The sequence below is a fragment of the Octopus sinensis genome, linkage group LG23 (genome assembly GCF_006345805.1).
Source record: "Octopus sinensis linkage group LG23, ASM634580v1, whole genome shotgun sequence".
Lineage (NCBI taxonomy): Eukaryota > Metazoa > Mollusca > Cephalopoda > Octopoda > Octopodidae > Octopus > Octopus sinensis.
The window spans coordinates 25,357,045-25,383,009 of record NC_043019.1 but is presented as its reverse complement, the minus strand read 5'-3'; the positions used below and the strand labels follow the sequence as shown (position 1 = coordinate 25,383,009).

General features: G+C 39.4%; 1 protein-coding gene across 11 annotated transcripts in view; it reads right to left on the bottom strand.

Moving 5' to 3' along the window:
• The window catches only part of LOC115223415 (neurabin-1), a 320,060-nt gene that overhangs the window by 104,640 nt on the left and 189,455 nt on the right, over positions 1 to 25,965 (bottom strand). For 10 of the 11 annotated variants that reach the window (XM_036512632.1, XM_036512635.1, XM_036512634.1 and 7 more), the window contains 4 exons: positions 22,912 to 23,001; positions 16,695 to 16,813; positions 9,314 to 9,446; positions 5,902 to 6,022 (listed from right to left, as the gene is read on the bottom strand). In XM_036512632.1, coding sequence (XP_036368525.1) covers positions 5,902 to 6,022; positions 9,314 to 9,446; positions 16,695 to 16,813; positions 22,912 to 23,001 — 463 coding nt within the window. The remainder of the gene's footprint in view (positions 1 to 5,901; positions 6,023 to 9,313; positions 9,447 to 16,694; positions 16,814 to 22,911; positions 23,002 to 25,965) is intronic. The other variant, XM_036512638.1, reaches the window with a different exon arrangement.

Sequence of the window (25,965 nt, the reverse complement as noted above, 5' to 3'; positions counted from 1 at the left end):
TTTAGGTGTGTATATGTTCTCATGTATTCATGTCTGTGGATGGATATATATATATATATATATATATCCACAGACATGAATACATGAGAACATATACACACCTATTTCTTCACATGCATGTATGTATGTATATTATACATGTGTGTGTGTATGTAGTATGTATGTCTATGTGTACATATGTCCATGTACATTTATCTATGTACATTTGTGGGTGTGTTCATGTGTGTGTGTGTTTGTGTGTATGGGTATATCTATATGTATCTGTGTCTTGCAAATATGTGCAGGGAATAGGGACAGATGCTGGAGTAGAGTAGCGAAGAGGAGGAGGGTGAGGATGAAGGGTGGCTGGCTGGCTGGCTGGATGGTGGTCTGTGGTGGGTATAATCGCAGACAGACAGATATACTTAAGGACAAGAAAGAAGATGAAGAGGAGTGTTGAAGGGTGCAAGAACAAGTTCTGAAAAAGAATCTTCCTGGAAGTCTTTTGGAAGTCTGACTGTATGGTGGACTATAAACTGGGGGAGGGGAGAAGCTCTGTGTGTGTGTGTGTTTGTGTAAATAGAGAGATGGTTTATACCTTAATGGAAGGGAAGAGAGAGGTTCATGTGTGTGGTGTGTGTGTCTGTGTATATATATATACATATATAATATGTGTGTTCATACATATATACAATAGACAGATAGATAAATAGATAGATATATCTTTAGTAGATCATAAATCACAAACAGAAGCAGAGTATTTAAAGGATGTTATTTATGGCCGGTCCATAGGGTTACCTAGGATCTGATGAAATGCATGTAACGCCCTAGGTAATCCTATGAACCGGCCATCACTGTCCGTCTGTATGGCCGGATGGCTGGATAGAGAGAGAGAGAGAGGTATATATATGTGTGTGTGTGTATATATATGTGTGTGTGTATATATACACACATACACACACACAGAGTTTGGAGACAGACAGACATAGATATAAGAAAGTGAAGAGAGAAAGGAAGAGGAAAAGATGTTTAAAAGAGATCACCCCTCAAGCAGTCGTCCCTTTATTTAAGGGAAGAGAGAATTGTTTTTCTTTAAGGGTTGCTTGTTGATTTTGTTTTTTGGGGGTCTTTTTCATAATAGTCCTCAATGTTTCTAGAATAGGGAGTCAAAGTCCCCACCACACCCCATGCCCACCCCACCAGCAATATAGTAATGTATCAGTAGACATTCACAAGAACAACATTCCCCCACCCACCCCTGCTGCCAGGAGTGATAGGGGTGAATGAGGGGTACCACGCATATGTTTCTATCAAATATTTAGTTCACTGTACCTTACAGTTCTGGGTTCTAATCCCACTAGGATAAACTTTACCTTTCATCTTTCTTTTTTTTTTCTTTTTGGTAGTTTGGGAAGCGGGGATTAGGGTTGGTAGAATTAGTTCCAGTAAAGGTAGCCTCCAACCCAAACACAATTCTATCCCACCATCATCGCAACAACAACAACAACAATGCTACCCACTACTCTTTGAACATTTTGGAATTATGCCTAGACTAGAAAAAAAAATGAATATAGATAACAGCACACATACTTTTAGGTTCTGAGTTCAAATCCTATAGAGAATACTGGGATTAAATGGAATTGATGTCACCCTCCTTTTATAAAATCTGCGTGGCACCTTGGGCAAGTGTCGTCTACTATAGCTTCAGGCCGACCAAAGCCTTGTGAGTGGATTTGGTAGACGGAAACTGAAAGAAGCCCGTCGTATATATGTATATATGTATATATATATATATATATATATATATATATATATATATATATAAGGTTAATCCAAACGGGAAAACAGAAAAAACAACAACACGTGGAACAATTACAGTATTATTATTATTAGGCGCTCAGGAAAATGGAAGAAGAGTGTGTGTGTGTTTGTGTGTCTGTGTTTGTCCCCCTAGCATTGCTTGACAACCGATGCTGGTGTGTTTACGTCCCCGTCACTTAGCGGTTCGGCAAAAAGAGACCGATAGAATAAGTACTGGGCTTACAAAAGAATAAGTCCCGGGGTCGAGTTGCTCAATTAAAGGCGGTGCTCCAGCATGGCCACAGTCAAATGACTGAAACAAGTAAAAGAGTAAAAGAGATTGTGCCACAGATAGAATCGCAGTTCAATTATATCAGCCATTATTCTGTTCCATCAAATCTTGTCATATCTTTGATTTGTTGTTATTATCCCACTGAGGTTGACTTTCCCTTTCATCCTTTAGGGGTTTGTGGCTCCTTAAGCTCCAAGCTCAAATCCCACTGGGATAACTTTGCCCTCCATCAATAAAGTACCATTCAGATACTGCGGTCAATGAAATGGACTAGCCCCATTCCCGTCAAAATCAGGAGCTTTATGCCAAAATTCTTTAAGATCGCTCTCAATATCAGCAGTGCCATAGTCAAGATGCAGCAGACAAGTTTGTGGCCCGAGGTTGCCCTGCAGTCACCAAGGATGTAGAGATTCACCAGGCTGAAATTTCATCTCTCATCATCATCATTTAACCGACATGAGTTGGACAGCTTAGCAGGAACTGACAAGCTGGAGCACTGCACCAAATTCCAGTTTTGTTTTGTCTTGGCTTTTCTGGCTGGATACCCTTCCTAATGCCAACCACTTTACAAGGTGTACCGGGTGCTTTTTATGTGGCACCAGCACCTGAAGGGTCACCAAGTAGCTTACAAGATAAACATTAATCATATTAATCTCAATGGTCTTGGCAGGCCTGTAAAGACCATGGTCCCAGTCTCTTCCCTGGGGGTCAAACCAATAAAAAATGAATTTAACTCAGCAGGACCATAACCCAGAATTAAGAACACAGATTAAAGAGGGTCCAGCTCCAGATTTTATGCAAGTATTAGTTACCTTAGGTTTCATACAGAAACCTATTTTGATGTTTAAAATACAAAGCTAGTCTGACAGTTAACAAACATTTTAAAAACAGATCTCCAAGCTAATCAAAGAACAGACAACTTTATGACAGCTGGTGTTTCAGAACCAATTTAGTTTCATTTTATCAGCCAGCCACCTTCTATTGTAATTAACATCATCATCAGATGACAACTTATAGATAAATAGTATTTGTTAACTGCTGTTATTAACCTGACAATAAGTCAGTGTGATAAATGATATATAACACCATACACCAAAAGAATTCAGCAAATTTGTATGAAACTCAGGTCCTTTACATCAATAAATGCATTGAGGTTTCTTTAGTTGAAAATTTCAAAATGCATGGACGGCAGGGAATTAATGCTTTCTTTCACACTTTACATTTAAACTGAAGAAACTCTAAACGTTAGACATCGACAGACATTTTAACCATATTTTCTCAACTAAATTCCACAGAACAAGATGAAAGTAGAATGTAATGAGGTGGAACATCTGGAAAGGAAATTACTGAAAATAAGGTGGGGGGGGGAATTGTGCAAAAAGATGTGAGAGAGAGAGAAAGAGGTGTGTGGAGAGTATGAGAGAGTGTTTTGGAAAAAGCAGGCAGCCATGACAAGAGAGAAAAGGTAAGAGTAGGAGACAGAAAGGAATGAGGGTAAAAAAAGGGAAAATGAAGAGCAGAGATGTAGATTGAAAAAGAGAATGTGTAAGGAGTGGCAGAGAGAGGAGGATTGTGTGAGGGAGCGGCAGGGAGAGAAAGAGAAATAAACAGAGAGAAAAATGTGAGAGAGAAATAAAGATGCATATACAAAAAACACAAATGTGTGCGTGTGAGTGCATGTGTGTGTGTGAGAGCATGTGTGCAAGTGCATGTGTGTATGTGGAGTATGTGCATGCACGCATGTGTGTATGTGCATATATATATATATATATATATATATATATATATATATATATATATATGATACAGATGAGAGAGTGAGGCTTGGCGTAAGAGAGCACTGATGAAATAACCAAAGATTGAATATTCTTTTACAGAATTATTCCACAGAGACGGAGAGAATTTAAAGCTAAGTAAATATTCTTGGCAAACTAACTCATTAACTGAAAATATGGTATAAATATCACCATATAATAATGATATAATAAACGATACCATCGTGTAATAGCATCGCAAGTGTATAAAATGGCTTGGGATTGACAAAGATATCAATTTCCAGCTGAAGCACTTCATTGGCAGAGCAGAATAAACACCTGAGGGGTTAATGCAAGAGAAACACTGCAGACTACAAAGCTCTGACTTGTTTTGCCAACATCATACAAAGCCATTTATCTTCTGCAATGGATTGGTTGTTCAGTTGGATGGCAATAGCATCTTATCAGAGGCATCCAAGGAGTGTCACAATAGAATGTTTTACTGTAAAGAGCACCTACATTTGACCCCAGAACTTGACTCGACTGGCACCAACCTCAGTCAGATTTGAACTCAGAATGTATGTGTATCTATATGTCATCATCATCATCATCATCGTTTAACGTCCGTTTTCCATGCTAGCATGGGTTGGACGGTTCAACTGGGGTCTGGGAAGCCAGAAGGCTGCACCAGGCCCAGTCTGATCTGGCAATGTTTCTACAGCTGGATGCCCTTCCTAACGCCAACCACTCCGTGAGTGTAGTGGGTGCTTTTTACATGCCACCGGCACAGGGGCCAGACGAGGCTGGCAACGGCCACAATCAGATGGTGCTTTTTTACATGCCACCGGCACGGAGGCCAGTCGGGGCGGCGCTGGCAACGTAGCTTAAATTCTGCATTATTTGGAAGGGTTTTTTGCATTCATGTAGGCATGTAAGCAATTTATTCATTATTATATATAAGTTATTTACATGTTTTTAAGTTACGAAACAATTTGTTGTAATCGAATTTTCTTATCATGAAATAAAATTTCATTGAACTATTTCTCTGTCATGTTATGATTATATGTAAAGGGTACGTCAGGTATCTGAGGACATACCTTTTTTGGGATCATTGCTGCATTTTTTGCTACCTCTGTATAATCTCTGTTTCAGAAAATAATAATGGCAGACCCTCAGCTTACTCAAGAAATGAAGAGGCATGCTTTTATTGTGGTTATAAAGGCTGAGCATAGCAATTTAGAAATATCTCGATTTTTAAAAGTTGCCAAATCTTTTGTCTACAAAGTTTGTAAGGAGCTAGAGTCTAAAGATGGAAATGTATCACCAGTCTGAAAGCATAAAAAGCATTCTAAACGCTCTGAAACCATCAGAACATCTGAATTTATCCAGCAAGTTCAACAGACCATTGATTACAATCCAAGAAAGTCCATGAGGTCAATTGCAAAAGATCTCCATGTGTCAGAAAGAACAATCAGTCTTATATGATGAAAAAAGGTCAATTTGTCAGAAAAAGCAAAAGAAAATCACTACATCAGATCTAAAAGGACCACTTGATTTGAGCATGTAGATGATTTAGATCTCATATAGAAGCAGTCGTTGAAGCTGAAGGTGGCTTTATTGAATAACATTATAGAAAAGAAGGTTTATATTTATCCTCATAGCATTTTTTGATAAATAAAGTTATGTTATTATATAGCTGTTTTTTTATAAACATAAATCTGTCCTCAAATACCTTATGCATCCAGTATATATATATATATATATATATATATATATATAGTATATCTTGTGTGTACAAATTGATGTATGACTGCTGTCGTTATATTCAGAGCTCCACATAGATTATCAAGTGCTTCTGGTTTGATGGTTAAGCAATTACTATACTCAGTAGCATTAGTTCCCTTTAACTCAATGCAATAAAGTGTTCCCTGAAGATCTGTTCTGGTTAAGCATCCAATGCAGGGTTCCAAGCAACCATAATGGCAAAACGTATGTAGAAGCCAATAATATAACCTATATGTTTATCATAAATTCACAGACACACACAAAAACAAGAAATCTATTTGGTTTACTTACCTGCCATCTCGCTGAGCAGCTCCTGAGGGTGCTAATGTCTTGATAAATATACCAAGCTTTTCGAGACCAGCATCGGCACCAACTCCCATACCGATAATACTTAAGCCAAGTCCATCGTGACCTGTTGAAGAAACAATTGAATCATTAGAAATAACTGGGTCAGGTCAATCCCTTTCTAAGGTCAATCATTGAAATTAACCACTATTCGGTTGAAATGATCATTAATGATAGAGACAGGGTCAGAAGCTGAACTATCAGGAGGAGTCACTGAGATGCTGAAAATATCCAAAGTAGGGACAGCACTGGTTAGTCGCAGGGTCCATGAGGAATCATAGGAAGAAATCAATTGCAGTGTTTTGAGTAGTTTCTACTCTAGGCACAAGGCCTGAAATTTTGGAGGGAGGCGGGGCAGTTGATTAGATCGACCCCAGTATGCAACTGGTACTTTATTGATCCCAAAAGGATTAAAGGCAAAGTCAACCTCGGTGGGATTTGAACTCAGAATGTAAAGACAGACGAAATACTGCTAAGCATTTCGCCCGGTGTGCTAACATTTCTGCCAGCTCACTGCCTTTCAAGTAGTTGGTAGTATCATCATCATGATGTAGTGAGTTCGACTCCTGGACCAGGCTGCATGTTGTGTTCTTGAGCAAGACATTTTATTTCACACAGCTCCAGTTCACTCAGCTGTAGAAATGAGTTGCGATGTCACAGGTGCCAAGCTGTATCGGCCCTTTTGCCTTTTCCTTGGATAACATTTTTGGTACAAAGAAAGGAGGCTGGTATGCATGGACAACTGCTGGTCTTCCACAAAAAGGAACTTTACCTGGACTTTCTAGAAGAAATCCCATGGTCAGTCATGATCAAAGGGGGTTTTTACCCCTTTACCTTTTTTAGTATCACCATCAACTGTTACAAGGGATAAGGAGATTCTCAAGAAAGAAGCAACCACAAAGATATTAAATTGATGCCACTGAAGTAACAGAAAGAGTTAGAGCACAAATAATTAATTAGAAATGAAATTAGGCAAAATGAGATGTGATCTGGGTTTGCACCTGGATGAGGTGAGACATCAACAGAAGTTCTTAATAAAGAACATGTGTGTGCACACGTGTGTGTGTGTGTGTGTGTGTGTGTGTGTACATCTCTGATTGTTCGTATGGTGTAGGGGGCAGTGTTTCAGTCAGTTTCTCCTATCAACAAATCATCCAGTCACTTTATACCTTGAAAGTTAAGTGGAATTAGAGATCCCTTAGTAAAGGTCAGTGACAGGAAGAGCATCTGGCCATTAAAATAATGCCTCAAAATAACATATTCCTTCTCAACCATCTTTTGTTGCCTTCGGACTCCTTTGTTTCCAAGTTTACTCCACTGGACCTCCATCACTATGTAATCATCATCATCATTTAACGTCCGTTTTCCACGCTAGCACAGGTTGGACGGTTCGACCGGGGTCTGGGAAGCCAGGGGCTGCACCAGACTCCAGTCTGATCTGGCAGAGTTTCTACAGCTGGATGCCCTTCCTTACGCCAACCACTCCACGAGTGTAGTGTAATGTATGTATAAAAAAATCCTAATATATTTTTGTAATTAAACATTATTAGGAAATGTATAAAAAAAAATGTTGAAATATTTTGTGTCTTGTATAAGCAATTTATTGCAGATGAATTTTAACATCAAACTCTTATATGGACCCCTAAGGGCCATACAGATCCCGGTTGGAAACCAGAGGTCTAACTCATGCATGCATGGAAAAACAGATATGGAACAAATGAATGTGCCACCACCACCACCACCACCACCACCACCACACACAATGTGATTCAATGTAGTTTCCATCTGCCAAATTTTATCTCAATAGACATTCTCTCTCTCCTTATCTTTCTTCCTCTCCCACAGTCTCTCTTTTATGCTCACCCCCCCCCCACTTCCTCTATGCCACAATGCTTGCATCACACTTTCTATATATATATATATATATATATATATATATATATATATATAGAGAGAGAGAGAGAGAGAGAGGGGGGGGGAGACAAGAGACAGAGAGAGGGAGGGAGAGAGACAGACAGATGTATCCCGGGACCTTGATCTTCCACCCTCTCTCTCTCGTTCTCTTTCACTTTTCCCATCCCTGTGTCACTGCATCTCAATTTTCTCTCACATCTTCCTCCTATATAACAACCAGTCTCTCTCTCTCTCTCTCTCTTCCCTACCTCTATACCCTTACAGGTTTCTTAGTTCTTGAGCACTCTCACACTTCTAACCTCTTCGTTCTCTCTTAAACACCCCTCCTCCACCCCTCTTATACCTTCCATCCCCCTCCCCCCACCTCCCTAATGACGTAGCTAGCTCTGTAAATAAACACTTTCTCAACAGTAATAATTAGCCGAAAATTTCCTTCAAAACAGACGTCAAATGGAACTTCAGACTAATTACTTCCTAGATAATTAATACTAAGTGCCATGTAATTAACAGTAAATAATTAGGAAATGCATTTATTAAAAGTAGGAATAATAATTAAAAATTCTCAATTACAATTCTCCAATGAAGGTCAGTTGATCCCCCAACTACCTTCATCTAAATGACCCACCTTAATCCTAATCGTTCAGGCTATTAACCTTGTCTTTACATATCAGACCCGGCCCACATGTACCCCATGCACTCTACCTGTACTGCCCCTCCTCCATCTCTGGCCATTTGGTACTGACACCTGTCTTTCACTCACCTCTTGCTCCCCTCCTTATCCCTACTCTCTCAAGTACACTGGTACTGAGATAAAATGCACCCAGTGCACTCTGTAAAATGAGAGGTGTTTAGAAGGGCATCCAGACAAAGAAACGGCCCCAAATATGAAACATACAACTGAGATGTGGTCCCCTAAACCATCGAGAAAAGCAGCAAATTTGTAACCAGCATGGAAATCACACATGAAACAACAAATATTTATATTATATATATATATATATATATATTACTTGTTTCAGTCATGTGTGTTGGTGTTTAGTTTTTGTGAACTAAGTTCCACTCACAAAGGTTTGACAAACCTGAATCTATAGAAGACACTTCTCCATGGTGCCATGAATTGTGATTACCCCTCATTGCAAAGCAAACTTCATAAACTACACAACCATACCTGACTCTAGAGGACTTTCAGGTTGTTAATTTAAAGAGATACTAGAATAATATAGTGCTTTCTACTTTACACATGCAAAAATTAGCAAAGGAGGGTCCCAAGAGTGATCCTATTGAAATGCCAACTGCTGTTATGTGTATTATCACCGTACTCCCATTATGGATGGAATATTTGAACATTATGTCCACTCTCTCCAAAATTCTTTGTGGTAATCCTTGGAAGGAGCAGTGTTGGTGGGGCATGGGTAAGGGTTTGCAGAAGGATCATTGAAGTTACCTTTCTGTAATTCCACAGGAAATACATTCATTCGATCGACTCTTTTTTCCAGCTCATATTCAGCTGAAGCTGCCACAGGATCAACATCTTCATTGCGTCGGTCATATTCAAATGTAGCCCATGTTGAAAACACCTGACAACAAACAACAAAGAAAACAGCAATAAACAAACAAAATTATCAAAGCTGAATGCATTTGGAAACCGTTTCTATTCAATTTATTATGTCACCATTGGTAGAATCAAAACTGCATCTGACACAATGATCTATGGCATTTCCTCAAGATCCTTACATTCTGAAATGAAATCCAACAGAGGTCAACTTTGCTCTTCATCCTTTCAGGATCAATAAAACAAAGTTCCTGTCAATCACTGGACTCACTGTATCCCACCCAAACTCCTTCCAAAAACTGCTGGCCTTGTGCCAAAATTTATAACAAATTTTATTATTATTATTTGCCTTTTATTTCTCTGAGGTTGATAAACTAAGGCACAAGTCAAGTTCTGGGGTTGATGTTAACCATCCCTTCCTTTCAAAATTACTAGCCTTCTACCTAAATCAGAAACCCATTATTATTATTATTATTATTAAGAACATTAGCACACTGGGCTTAGAAGCATTTCATCCATTTTATTCAAATTCCACCGAGGTCAATTTTGCCTTTCATCCTTTCAGGGTCAATAAAATAAGTACCAGTTATGCACTGGGGTTAATGTAATCGACCTGTCCCCTACTCTTAGATTTCTGGTCTTGCACCAGAATTTGAAACCATTATTATCATTATTTGTCACCCTTGTAGCTATGTTAGAAATTATATTGTGTGGTAAGTAGCTTGCTTCCCAACCACCTGGTTCCAGGTTCAGTCCCACTGCATGGCACCTTGGGCAGATGTCTTCTACCATAGCCTCAGGCCGACCAACCAAAGCCTTGTGAGTGGATTTGGTAGACGGAAACTGAAAGAAGCCCGTTGCATATATATGTGTGTATGTGTATGTGTATCTATGTCTGTCCCTTCCACCATTGCTTGGGACTGAACCTAGAACTATGTGGCTGGGAAGGAAGCTTCTTACCACACATCCATGCCTGTGCCTATTTACACAGTCACTTCTGCACCTAGAGTGTAGAAGTTCCAAGTTCAAATCCACCTCAGGACAATTAATGAGGATTTCAATGGGAGACACATGAGTTTAGACTACAATCCCCTTCCTTCAGCAGAAGTTGAAACAGGAACCAAATTGTTATGGGAAAGGTCACCATTCCTGAGTAAAGGTCAAATACTTTCCTCACTAGACTGCACTTAGTTATAGGGAGGAGGACAAGCGTTATTAATGCTGGTTATTATTACGATGAGCTGATGGAATGTTTACCATGTCAGACAAAATGTTTAGTGGCCTTTCTTTCAGCTGTTTATGTTCTGAGTTCAAATCCCACCAATGTCAATGCCTTTCATCTTTTTCAGATTGATAAAATACAGAAACTGTTGAGAAAGAGAGATTGATTTAACAAAAGGGTGGAGAAAATGGAGATTTATAAAAGCAGAAAGCTGAGAGTTTCTAAGAGACAACCAGCTGATGACTACAAACCAGATCTAATAATAGCTTGTGTAAGGACTCAGCCAGACAAAAGGTTATATAATGGAGGAATAGTGTTGTAGGTGATGGAACCATAAATGAGGTAGGCTTTGGAAAGAGTGGAAGAAGAAATGGAACAGCAGGAAAAAATATCAACAAAATTGAAGAGCAGCCAGACACCATCAGGTGTCCTTGGCTAGGGGAGAGGCAAAAAGAAAGAGATTTACAGATGCTCTGTGATGTGAGGATGAGGAAGGGGGTAAGAGGGGTTCTGCATTGTTAGGCAGACAGGATGAAGACGTCTTGAAGGAGAAACGCATACACATTGATAGGAACAGTTTGTTTGTTCTTAATGACACTGAAAACAGAAAATGAGGAATGGAAGTGCTAGATGAAAGGTTGCTGGATGCAAAGAATACATGGGAAGGAAGGGGGCTGCCCCCACCATCACTGCCAAAAAAAAAAATTTATTAGAAACAAGAATAGCTTGGATGAGAAGCAATTTGCTTTCAAGCAAATAAGTGATCACCAACATCATCTTCCTAATGAGACAATTACAAGAGAAATACTTAATTAAGAGTAAACCCCCTATATTTAGCATTCATCAAGGCCTTTAATAGAATCTCGAGTCTCTCACTCTGGAATCAGGTGGTTACTAAAGAAGCTAGGAGGTGAATAGTTTATATATATAAGGCGGCGAGCTGGCAGAAACGTTAGCACGCCGGGCGAAATGCGTAGCCGTATTTCGTCTGGCGTTACGTTCTGAGTTCAAATTCCGCCGAGGTTGACTTTGCCTTTCATCCTTTCGGGGTCGATAAATTAAGTACCAGCTACACACTGGGGTCGATGTAATCGACTTAATCCATTTTTCTGTCCTTGTTTGTAGGTGATGGAACCATAAATGAGGTAGGCTTTGGAAAGAGTGGAAGAAGAAATGGAACAGCAGGAAAAAATATCAACGAAATTGAAGAGCAGCCAGACACCATCTATGTTTAGCCCCTTGTGGGTAATAATGAAACAGAATAGTTTATAAGGGTCCTCATACCATGTACAGATGTGCAGTCAGAAGGGTAAGAGCCAGCAATGAGTTCAGTGATGAATTTAGTGTTCAGGTAGGGGTCATTGGGTCTCAGTTCAATGCCTCCCCACTCAAAAGAATTTTAAATTAGCTGCCCATTGGAACCCCTATGTGCTGATGACCAAGTTCTTATAACAGAATTTTTAGAAAATCTGGAGAAGGAATTCCAGACAAAGGAGCAAAACCAGTAACTGAAAGTCCTTCACTGAAATTTTATTAAGGAGGAAAGAAGGCCAGGCCCTACTAGCATCATGGAAATGGTCATTCATATAGCATGCAGATAAGGAGCTCTGTGAGTGGATTTGGCAGATGGAAACTAAAAGAAGCTCATTGTATATATGTATATATATAGGCAGATGTATATATAAGGCGGCGAGCTGGCAGACACGTTAGCGTGCTGGGTGAAATGCTTAGCGGTATTTCGTCTGTCGTTACGTTCTGAATTCAAATTCTGCCGAGGTCAACTTTGCCTTTCATCCTTTCGGGGTCGATCAATAAAGTACCAGTTTCGCACTGGAGGCAATATAATCGACTCAATCCCTTCGTCTGTCCTTGTTTGTCCCCTCTATGTTTAGCCCCTTGTGGGCAATAAAGAAATATATATGTATATATATGTGTGTGTGTGTGTGTGTGTTTGTGTGTATGTTTGTCCCCCCAAACATCGCTTGACAACCGATGTTGGTGTGTATATGTCCCCGTAACTTAGTGGATCGGCAAATGAGTCCGATAGAATAAGTACTAGGCTTCCAAAGAATAAGTCCTGGGGTAGATTTGATCAACTAAAGGCAGTGCTCCAGCATGGCCACAGTCAAATGACTGAAACAAGTAAAAGAGTAAGAATCTAAACACACACAAATACTTTTACAGATATACATACATACAAATACATAAACGTGTGTGTGTGTGTACATAGATAAATAGACAGACACCACACACACATGTAAGCATAGCAACTGATAGAAGCAGACAGACAGACAGACAGTCGAACTGCCAATGCAGACAGACAAACCTGCTTCTGTGTCTCTAGACTTCCTCCTCCTCCTCCTCTTCTCCCCCCACCACCACCAACCTCTCACAGAAAACACTATCACCAGAGATGTAGTAGACATGGTTGTAACCTAATTTCCCCCAGGGAGAAGAGGTGAGGTGGGAGCTAGAGATCATAAGGCCATCAGCAGCTGGAACAGGGGTGACAAAAAAAGTAGCAGCTGTGAGGGTGGAGATGGCGAGACAGCAGCAGCAGCATCAGTGATAGTGATGATGATGATGGTGATGATGATGATGATGGTGATGATGATGATGGTGATGACAAAGATTAGTGGTAGTCATTGTGAGTCAACACTTCTCTCCTCTTTCATCTCTATTCACATCCTGGATGTTTTATAAGAATGTTAAACAGACATCAGTACTTGATTGATAGTTTCCTTTTGACCCCTAGAGGGGGAGCAACACCAAGCTGATCTCTGGGCAAAATTTGAAATCCAAATGTAAATAGCGTGTTGTCACCCACCACCACTTGACAATGGGTGTTGGTTTGTTTCTGTCCTTCTAACTTAGCAGTTCAGTAAAACGAACCCAACAGAATAAGTAGCAGGAGTGGCTGTGTGGTAAGTAGCTTGCTAACCAACCACATGGTTCCGGGTTCAGTCCCACTGCGTGGCATCTTGGGCAAGTGTCTTCTGCTATAGCTTCGGGCCGACCAAAGCCTTGTGAGTGGATTTGGTAGACGGAAACTGAAAGAAGCCTGTCGTATATATGTATATGTATGTGTATGTATATGTTTGTGTGTCTGTGTTTGTCCCTCTAGCATTGCTTGACAACCGATGCTGGTGTGTTTACGTCCCCGTCACTTAGCGGTTCGGCAAAAGAGACTGATAGAATAAGTACTGGGCTTACAAAGAATAAGTCCCGGGGTCGATTTGCTCGACTAAAGGCGGTGCTCCAGCATGGCCACAGTCAAAATGACTGAAACAAGTAACAGAGTAAAAAGAGTAAAAGAGTAGTGGTGCTGATTCGTCCAACTAAAAATTTTTCAAGGTGATGCCCCAGCATGGCCACAGTCTAATGACTGGAACAAGTAAAAGAAGTATACATTCTCAGACTGAGTGAAATAACAGCAAAACCTTCTGAAGAACTTATATAAACAATCACCTGAAGAGGTGAATTTTACACTTTGGATGTGTAAAATGGTTGGTGTTAGGAAGGGCATCCAGCTGTAAAAATCCAGCCAAAATAGTCACAGAAGTCTAGTGCAGGCTTCAGCCTGGCCAGCCCTTGTGGTACTGTCACACCCATGCTAGCATGGAACACGGATGTCAGATGATGATGGTGGTATACTCTTACTCTTTTACTCTTTTACTTGTTTCAGTCATTTGACTGCGGCCATGCTGGAGCACCACCTTTAATCGAGCAACTCGACCCCGGGACTTATTCTTTTGTAAGCCCAGTACTTATTCTATCGGTCTCTTTTGCCAAACCGCTAAGTGACGGGGACGTAAACACACCAGCATCGGTTGTTAAGCAATGCTAGGGAGACAAACACAGACACACAAACACACACACATATATATATATATATACGACAGACTTCTTTCAGTTTCCGTCTACCAAATCCACTCACAAGGCATTGGTCGGCCTGGGGCTATAGCAGAAGACACTTGCCCAAGATGCCACGCAGTGGGACTGAACCCGGAACCATGTGGTTGATTAGCAAGCTACTTACCACACAGCCACTCCTGCGTATGTATACTGCACTAATATTACTTGGGATATATATTTACTGTGCTGACACACACCAAACCTGGATCAGATAAATTCTGTATTTATTACAGTATCTAATGTTTCTTGCCCATTTACAATGGCAGTGTATGATCTGAATGAGATTTGGCTGCTATTTCCAGCAAATCAAGTAGCTACATGGTTCCCTTCATTGATGCAGCTCATTGTTTAACCCCAGGTCAAACCTGAACAGACAAACATATACTCAAAGACATTCTAGCCATGACCATCCACTATGGGAAGGGAACCCAGTGCCACATTATTAACCATTCTGGTGATGGCCACAAGACAGAAATTGGACAAACCATGGCAGCTGCTCTTCCTTTGCACATATTGGTGCAGTGTCTCCCAGTGCAGTATTTAAAGAACGTAACTAAATACTTGTTAGTATTTAGTTTAGCTCTACTATTGTACTAACTCCCCGCTTAATTAACAATAACAATAATTCTTTCTAATTTTGGCACAAGGCCAGCAATTTTAGGGAAGGTCAGGGTTAGTAATTGACTGGTACTTAATCTATTTCTTTACTACCCACAAGGGGCTAAACACAGAGAGGACAAACAAGGACAGACAAACGGATTAAGTCGATTATATCGACCCCAGTGCGTGACTAATACTTATTTAATCGACCCCGAAAGGATGAAAAGCAAAGTCGACCTCGGCGGAATTTGAACTCAAAACGTAACGGCAGACGAAATACAGCTACGCATTTCGCCCGGCATAAGGCAAAGTTGACGTCAGTGGTATTAGAATTCAGAAGAGTTCTCCTAAAGAGCTGGAAGAAATACCACAAAGTATTTGGTCTGACACTTTAATGATTCTGCTCACTGGCAGCCTTATTAACAATAATGATAAGAATACTTCCTCATAGACACGGGACCCAAGTCTGTTCTCCATTGTAAAACACAAAATGAATCTAAGGGAGGTAATCCAATTTATCAATGGTGAAATTTAAAAGGATTAAAGAATTTGAACAAATTTATTAAAAAACTGGAAGAAAAAAATATATTAAAAATATGGGGAATAAAATCAGTTATTATAAAAGATATCGTCACTGTTTTTCCATTCTAGATAGAAAGAAAAACAGAGATTAAACTGTTTAGTGTAGAGGGTAAAAAGAAAATCATAACTTTTAAAACTTCAGTTAGAAAATTTGCAAAAACTTATTTTTTACTCAGAATTTTTAACCCTTTCATTACATTTTATATTTACAAATCAGTAATATATTTTATCCCCCTCCCCTTAATTTTTTATAGTTTTCATATAAAACAACCTATTTAACCATATTAACCCCAATTGTCAATTTGTGTTAAGTTTCTCACGTTAAGTTAAGTTAAGTTAATTTTTTGGCTCAAAAAGCAAGGCCATGTAGGGGGACATGGAGTTATGTACAGGGAGGGTGTTCATGCAAAGAGTTCAGGCCATTTCTGGTCAAGAGAGACTTTGAACTGAGCGGTCATCGGCATCTTCACTATCTTGTCCAGCAGCTTATTCCACGGATCCGCAACCTGGACGGAGAAAGCCCCTCTCCTTTGATTGAGATGAAATCGTCACAGATAGAGCTTTTCGGAGTGACCCCGCAGCCGACACTCTGGAGCAGGAGTGAAGAACAGCTCTTTCGAGAGGTTACACTTTCTGCTTATGATGTTGTGAGCAAGAATGAGATCACCACGGTGTCGTCATTTTTGTAGAGAATAAAGGTCGAGCGTCTTCAGCCTTTCTTCATAAGACAAATGCTTGAGATAAGTAAATGTGGCAACTGTGATTGCTCCACCCATTATGTTCGTTTGTCACTCAAATTGGCACAGTAGATTACATTGATACCAGTATATGACTGGTATATATTTTATCTAATCAAGAAAGACATAAGGAACAGACAATATGAATAAAAAGCACAGGTCATTTAGTTTGATGCTCTACCGATTCTGTTAGAAAGCATAGCTGCCGTTGACTTACTTTGATCGGTTCACGACTAAACTTGACTTTCGATATTTTGATATTTTCCTCCTCATCAGAACTGAGACCTTCCATTAAGTCATACTCGTAATCCTCTTGGCTGTCATGCTGTGAACCTCCTGCAAATGCACACGAAAAAGGAAACACAGTTAAATCGAGCAACAAAAATCACACAAACAGACTTCATTCTTTTATGTACACACCAACCTTCCTCCTTTGTTTCTTTGTTTCCCTTCTTTTTAATGATTTTATTATGATGTGTGTGTGCGTCTGTAATATATGTATGGTACAGAGGTGGCTGTGTGGGAAGAAGCTTGCTTCATGACTACATGGTTCTGAGTTTAGTCCCACTGCGTGGCACCTTGGGTAAGAGTCTTCTGCTATAGCCTCGGGCCGACCCAAGCCTTGTGAATGGATTTGATAGATGGAAACTGAAAGAAGCCCGTCATGTGAGTATACATATGTGTGTGTGTGTGTGTGCATTTGTGTGTTTGTGTTTGGACCCCCCCCCTACTGTCACTTTGACAACCAATGTTGGTGTGTTTACAACCCCGTAACTCAGCAGTTCAGCAAAAAAGACCAATAGAATAAATACTGGTCTGACAAAGAATAAGTCCTGGGGTCAATTTGTTTGACTTAAAGGCAGTGCTCCAGCATGGCCACAGTCAAATGACTGAAACAAGTAAAAGAATAGAAGAATATATATATGTATCATCATCACTGTTTAACGTCTGCTTTCGATGCCGGCATGGGTTAGATGGCTTGAGTGAAATTGGCAAGCTGGAGAGCTGCACCAGGTTCCAATCTGATTTGGCATGGTTTCTGCTACTGGATACCTTTCCTAATGCCAACCATTCCAAGAGTGTAATGGGTGCTCTTTATGTGCCATTGGCATTGGCCACAGCTACACTTTCACCTGGCTTGACGAAACATACATATACATATATATATACATGGATATATATACATACATATATACATACATACATACACACACATATATACATACATACACACACACATACATACACATATATATATATATATATATATATATATATATATATGCTATGAGCAACAGCAGCAGTATTAGTTCAAAATAGCAATCTGAGTACCATACTTAAAGTAGTGACTGAATATATAGAATCCTTTGAATTTCTCTTCCCATTTTAGAAACTTTATTCTTACCACCAAGAATTGTAGGTTGTTGACATTGTAAAACTTTACGTTTACAGAAGAATGTTAGTGCATGTTCCACGGGCAGCATTTAACAATGCATTTTTTAAACCCAATATTTATTTGCTGTTCTTTATAGCTTTATCTGCTTGAAGACACACTGTTCCCAAAATGAATTATTTCATGTTCTCTCAAAGTTTCTAATGTTTTTTAGCAACTGGATGGATGGATGAATGGATGGACAGATGGACAGACAGGCAGACAGATAGATAGATAGGCAGACAGATAGACAGACAGATAGGCAGACAGACAGAGATAGGCAGATAGACAGATTGGTAGATAGACAGACAGATTGGCAGATAGACAGATAAACAGACAGACAGGTAGATAAATAGATAGACAGACAGAGAGGATAGACAGACAGACAGGTAGATAGATAGATAGATAGATAGATAGATAGATAGATAGATAGACAGACAGGTGAAAAGGCAGACAGGTAGATAGACAGACAGACAAACAGGTAGATAGGCAGACAGACAGACAGGTAGGTAGGTAGATACATAGCTAGACAGAGAGACAGACAGACAGACAAGTATGTGTGTTTAATAAAAAAGACGACAGGTATACTGATGGGTGTTTCCATTATTCGTTGGTGTAACACCAATATTTTCAGGTTTTGGGTAGAAGTCTCAGTCCCTACTTCAGCATGTGACCACCCCACCTGACGTAAACCCCAGGCTCACCTGGCTCTGACTGTCAGTACACGGGGTTGGGGGTGAAGAGGGCTGGGAGCATCGGCCTATCGTTGGCCTTAACTCCATAACCTCAAGGGTTCAAAAAGGTTAAGGTTTCAATTAAAACAAGGAACCAGCAGTCCACATCATGTCATACATTGTGACCCAGATGCTTCCTTGTAAAATAAACATTAACGCTTTGTTTTGTGTCATTCCAGAAGTTAATATCTCTCAACAATGACAGACATCTATCTAGCACTTATAACTACCAAGTCTATCTAAGCTAGCTTTTAAAGATTCTCCATTCTGCTCCTCATACCAAAACAAAATATTTGATGTTTTATGGGAATAAAAAGTAGCAGGAATTGTCAGTAGCATATAGAGGAGGAGTTTTATGCTTTATGGAAAATGGTATGGATCTTTTCCTTTTGAACGGCAGTTTTCAACACAATTTCTAGTTAACTAAACACTTTTAAACTTCGTATACTGGTAGAATGTGTCAAAATAAAACATTTTTTTCTCTTGGCTTTCCTGAGAAAATTGTAATTTGTAAGTTTAACGTAGTTTAATTTTTCGAATTTTAACCAATCAATGGCCTCTACTGAGCTAAAATCATTTGCTGCATCTAAAACTGAAACATAGTTAACTAGAAATTGTGTTGAAAACTGCCGTTCAAAAGGAAAAGATCCAATCGTATAAAGATTCTGGTTCTATGACAAAAAATGTTTTGGAACTTGTTTACTAAACCGTTTTTCAGATCTGAAATATCTAACAACAGTAATATTGTTCCCAAATATATAAAATTATTTAAAAAAAAAAAAAAACACCTTTAGGTTCATACTCAGACAATAGCTACATTGATAATAAAAAAAGTTGTCTTCTCAAACAAAGACAGCTTTTTAATAATTATTTATATTTGTTTGTTGCGTTTTTCGTTTGATGCTAATCAAAAATTGGTTGTTGAAGAGACACAGAAAGCGAGCAAATGGAAGGGAAGTAACTGTGTTGTAGTGTGTCGGTTTGTAATGGATTTCAGTTAGGTCAGGGTGGGATGTATGATCTATTAACATAAAGCACAATGATAGCAATTGTTGAGGGTTTGGGTGTCGATGTGATGGGCAGATGATACGGATTAACAATTCCATATTGTGTTTGGTAAAGGGAGACTGGGAGGTGGGAGAAGGAGACAAAGAAAGAGAGCGAGAATATCAGAAAAACAAAGGAAGAGACAGTATTTGAGAAAGAGAGGAAGATATGAAGGAAAGAGTGAGGCATGTAAATTAACCAGAAAGAAAAAGGTGAGAGACAGAGAGAGAGAGAGAGAGAGAGAGAGAGAAAGAGATAGAATCCGTTGAAATGAAGGAACGTGAAGTCGTGATTTCCACGGTTATTTCCCTTTAACCTTCACCAGATATATATTTCTTTACTACCGACGAGGGGCTAAAACATAGAGGGGACAAACAAGGACAGACAAAGGGGCATGGAATAAACTGCCTGCGTCAGTTGTTGACTGCCATGACACTGCATCCTTTAAGGCCCTCATGCTTTCCGAAATCCGCCGAAACTACACCTGATTATATATACACTTTAGATGAGTTGTAGTGCACCTGAGCACTGTACACAATTATTATTATTATTATTATTAAGTCGATTACATCGACCCAGTGCGAAACTGGTACTTTATTTATCGACCCCGAGAGAATGAAAGGCAAAGTCGATCTCGGAGGAAATTGAACTCAGAACCTAACGAAACCTTCAGATATATTAAACGGTGTTCTTCCAGAAACACTTAGGGTGGCTTTTGTTGTTAATTTATGCCATGAGAAGGGCATAAACGATCAAACATTACATTGACTTTCCCCTTAAAATATCTCAGGTTTTATGTCTGTGTAAAAAACGAAATTGATTTTGTATTCTTTTAATTGATCAGGCAACAAAACCGAATAAATTTTGAGTAGCGGAGTTCATCTACCGTTAAGGGCTGCACAAAAAGTGAAAAAAAAAAAGCAGAAGTGGGAGATAAAATAATTGAGTGATGTATAGGGTCTTAATTTTTGTGAGACCTTGTAGGGGTTTTTTTTTAAACAAAGACTTTACTATAAACGCGTGTAGGTCGAAACATCAACAATGGTGGAGAAAGGGTAGACGATCAATAAAGATGACCTCAGCACGTTTATATTGTTGGAGGTGGATTGTTTATTAGGAACAGGAAAAAATCAAATACTGGTGGAGGGAGAGGGTGGATGGAGAGAGGACAAAGAGGGGAGAGAGAGAGACACACAAACACACACAAACAGGCAATTAGATAAAGCGGTAGTGAGGAGTGGGGAGAGAGGAGGGAGAAACAAAAAGGGAGGCGAGATGGAGAGAAAAGAGACAGGAGGACAGAGGGAGGGAGAAGAACAGAGAAAGACAGACAGACAGAATGGGGGAAAGAGAAGGAGAGATTTTTTTTTGTGTTGCTCAAACAAAATTAAGAATTAACCAGTGAACCTCTACATTAAAGATTGACTTGTTAAATTCAACAGTTAAATCTCCATCAAATCTCACCTTAATACATTTAAAAAATAAAGATAAAGGACATATTCACTAGTATAAACGTATATATAGTGTGTGAATCATAAGACAGGGTGGTCACAATTGGAAAGCATTTGATCAAAAGCCAGTTTAATCAGGATTGGGTTGAGACTAAGCCTCACCCATGGCAATATTAAAGTGGGCTGCAAAACAAATAAAGGGTTTCTGGGGGTAGACATAACAGGCTGCATGTGCTTGGTAGAATTTGGGGTTAACTACATTCAGAGGAAGACAACAAATACTGCAGCTAAAGGAGGCACATCTTGGAAGGAAAGAAAGGTCTGATGTAGGTGAGTGAAAATGTGGGTTGTTGAGAGGGGCTGCTGACTAACCTCTAAGTCTGGTTATTACTAATGCAGGGATCGAGAGACTTGGGTTGACTAAGGGATCGGCTAAGGGGACTACAAGGAAATGGATCAGAGAGGTCAAATATGAAATGGAATAATGAAGATGATGATGATAGTGGTGGTTGATTGAAATACCACAAATATTGTCATCCACACACACACACACACACCACACACACACGCATATACCCACACGCATCTGGCAAGCTTCCACACAGTTTCCGTCAACCAAATTTTCATTTCGTTGTCCAACCCATGCTAGCATGGAAAGCAGACGTTAAACGATGATGATGATGTTGTCATCAGTCAACTTGGTAGCAATGACAGACGACACCTATCTTGTCTTAGGTGTCACAAAGTAGGACTGACCCTGGAACCCTGCGACTGGGAAGTGGATTTACTGAGTTTTCCATAATCAGTGCCGACAGAGTTGATTCCTTAATGGTCTGGTGGATAAGAACATTAGAATTATATACGAAACAAACGTTTGTGAGTTCATTCCCAGACCAAGAATATATTTATGTATATATATATATATATATATATATGACAAATTTGTCACCTGGTGAGGCATAAATACTGCCAAACAATTTGAAACAGAGTTCTACAAAGTTTCATCAAATTTTCCAAATAACAACTTAATAATGACAAGGTTATTTCCCTAAATTCTTCATTACTTGTTAAGGTTATCTCTAACGATTTCCTATAGAAATTATAACTGGCACTGATCTGAGATGCTTGATGTAAACAGTAACAAGACTGAAGATGGAAAACGGGTCATGGGCGTATATGACATATGTTTTTGCTCCATCATCAGCACCCATCCAACCCCTTAATTGTCCACAAACTCATTGCTTAAAATAGTCACTAAATATAGCAGAGTAATTAACTGAAGCAAAGACAATGTAGTTTAACAAAAATAAAGTAACAAAAGTGTTAGTTAAATCTCTCCATCAAAGAATTATTTACATTATTTACATTTGATGAATATTTTGTCCTCATCTTGTTTGTTGTGAACACAACATTTCGGCTGATATACTCTCCAGCTTTCTTCAAGTGCCTTGGGGAAATTTTGAACCAGGGTTCTCATTCCTAAGGTATTTTTCGATGCTATTATTATTATTATAATTAGTAACAGTGTTACTAATTTATTTCCCTATACCTTTAATTATCTTATTAGTTCAGGTGTGATGCCAGATCACAGGTTTAGAATAGCATTACCATGTCTATATAATGATAATGATGGTGGTGGTGATGACATTGATGTCGATAATGATGTAAATGATTATGATGATGACAGTGATGGGTGCAGATTAAGGATGAAGGGATTAACTGGTAACTAATCTTGTCTACGGCTGTCCTCAGGTACCCTACTACACTCACCGCCATGCCTAACATCACTTTGTTCCGAACACCTCCACTTTCTGGAACCATCTTCAGGGACAGGGAGGATCCGCCTCACTTCTCTACAACCTGCAACATTTCAAGAATGCTATGGAATTTCACCTCTTTTAACACTTACAAACACACCAATTTTATAAATTTAAAAAAAAAAAATCCACAAAGAGAGAGATAAGCCTGTCTGGCACACTGATAATCCATCAGCAGATAAAACTGATGTGGAGGTTGGGGTGGAGTCATTTGTAGAAGTGAAATGGTCAAGTGGATAAAGTATTATAACCAACTCCTTGGTCAGAAGTTCAAATCAGCTACAGAGAAGTTTCGCTGTGTTCCACAGTAAACTTTTTTTTTAGTGGGCTACACCAAAAAAAGTAAAAAGCAAATCAATTAAAGAGAAATTTATAGAGGGAAGATTATCAAAGGCCAACAGAAGGATGCTTGAGGGCCACATGCGGCCCTGGGAGCTTCAATTGAGAAACATCGAGTTAGACACTAAGTTGATTTAATATCACAGTGATCACCGTCACCGACCAGGCTATCAGATGTTGCTACACATCACTGGTCACAATGTGCTTCGCATTGCTTTAGCCTTCAAATGACACCACCCCGCTGGCTAAGCGAGCAGGCCAAGTTGATTTAATATACTGATGATAAATTCAATTTACAGAAGCTGTAAGATTAGCAATTTCAATTTCGTTTCAGAAGTGATACAAGCATGTAACACTGATGAGCTGCAATCACAGTGAAATACCATGTCTGTCCTGCTTACAGTTTCTTCTGAAGTATATTATGTTTTTAGCACTATACATCTTTAAAAGGATTTTTCTTGGATGCAAAACACCACAGATTTTGCTGTTTAAACAGTAAGCAAGCATAAAGTATTGGGTTCACACAGTGTTTTCATTTCTACGATGTATTGTAGACATGAATAGAATTGCTAAAGAAGAAGAAGACAGAACCAGGTGCAACACTTAACCCAGACTGATAAACATCCTGAGATTTATTTGACAAGGAGGGAGAGAGAGGGGGGGATCAGGGGTAATGAGGAAGGAAGTACAAAAGCTTGGATGATTTATATGAGAGAGAGAGAGAGAGATAGAGAAAGAAACAGAAGGTTGTGATGTTCATGCCATGACCAAAATTATCATTAAGATTACATTGAGGTGTTGAAAAAGCCAAACTGAAAATCAGACCAAGATCTCCAGAAATTTGCTGATATTTTCACTTCATTAGTAACTCCTCATACAGCAAAGATAAAGATTAACAAATTAATTTGGACAGCTATCTCTAATCACTTACTCACTCACACACACACTAACAGTAATCCCTTGACTATCGTGGGTGTTACATTCCAAAACTCACCCACACCCCGCGATAAGTGAAAATCCGCAAAGTAGAAACAGTACTGTACAGCTTATCTTGTTTTATTATTTTTATAATTTGTATATATTTATTTTATTATAAAAGCAAAACCACCATGGAGGAATCGACATAAGCTTAAATAATAAACTGCGATAGGTGAACCATGATATAGCAAGGGATTACCGTATAGATTAATTAGTTAGAGGATTCAATAGAATCTAGGCACATCAGCACAGAGGATGCCACAAATGGCTAGGTACAATAACAGAGGGCTCACAGTGAGATAAAACAACCATGAAAGTATCATGCTTTGGTAGGGGACTCTAGACATGTCAGTACCAAATCTAATTTAAACCGTAGATCTGACTCAGGGTTGGTTCTAGGAGCAGCATACATATAAAAATTAACCCAAATGGGATATAAGACCCCACTTGTAGTCTTGTAAGTGTGTGTGTGTGTGTATGCTATGTCTATGAAAGTGCATGGCTTAGTGGTTAAGGTGTTGGGTCTGACTCCTGGACCAGGCAACATATTCTGTCCTTGAGCAAGGCTCATCATTTCACATGATTCCAATCTACTCAACTGAAAATAAATGACATCACCTGAAACAATTTGTGAAAGTACAGGTTAGTGGGTGGCTTATTTGGGGACTAAGCTAGGGATTGAACTCGGAAACTACTTCTTCCCATAGTTAAATAGGCATTTTGTTAAGTGCTTTGCTATGTCTGCTGGACCAGCAAAACAACAGAAATGGTTCATCATATAAAGTTCCAACTGTCTTCACCACCTCATGGTACCTATGTGCAATTAGGTGAAGTGAGCTAGCAAAAGTTAACTGCCTCACCAACAGACACAGTGCTGAACACAGAAAGGGTCAATAAACCAATCAGAACCCTAGAAAATTGGTCACAAGACCCACCCCCTCAAACATTTCATGAAGGATATCCTGATTCTCTTTCTGGGTCACTTCTGAAGGTCTCCATCCCACTTCACTATGTTTTGAGGGAAAAGCAACCCAGTGGAGGTCTCCAATGATCTCTGGGTCATTGAATATAGGCAGAAATTCTAGAATGGGGCCAATGAAGGAGTGATTCTAAGTGATTCACCTGAGAATTAAAGCCATGGAGCAGCATTTAGTAGTGATGAAGAGAGAGAGATGGGGGAGAGAGAGAGAGAGAGAGAGAGAGATGGGAGAGTGAAAGAGAGAGATGGGAGAGAGAGAGAGAGAGAGATGGGGGAGAGAGAGTGAAAGAGAGAGAGAAGGAAAGTGTGAAAGTCAGACAGTGAATGAGATTGTGTGAATGAATGAGACAAAAACTGAAAAGTAGAAAGAAGTAAAGAAGGGTCGTAAAGAAGATATAAAGGATCTATAAACTAGAGAAGGAGATGGTAAGTTGTGATGTTCATGCCTTTTCCAGAAACACCATGATGACATCACATATTGTAAGAGGCAGGAGCAAAACTACAAGAGAACCCGGATCTCTTGAAATTGCTTTATTAGTTACACTTAAAATTTAGTGAGTGCTAGCGTAAAGATGGAAAAAGAGAGAAGACAAGGTAGGGCAGAGTAAGGGCTGGAAGGGTCAGAAAGGGGAGAAGGTGGATAAAAGGGGAAGACTGGAAAGAAAAGAAAATGAGTGGACCTTCAGCGAAAGGTCCACTCATGGAGGACTG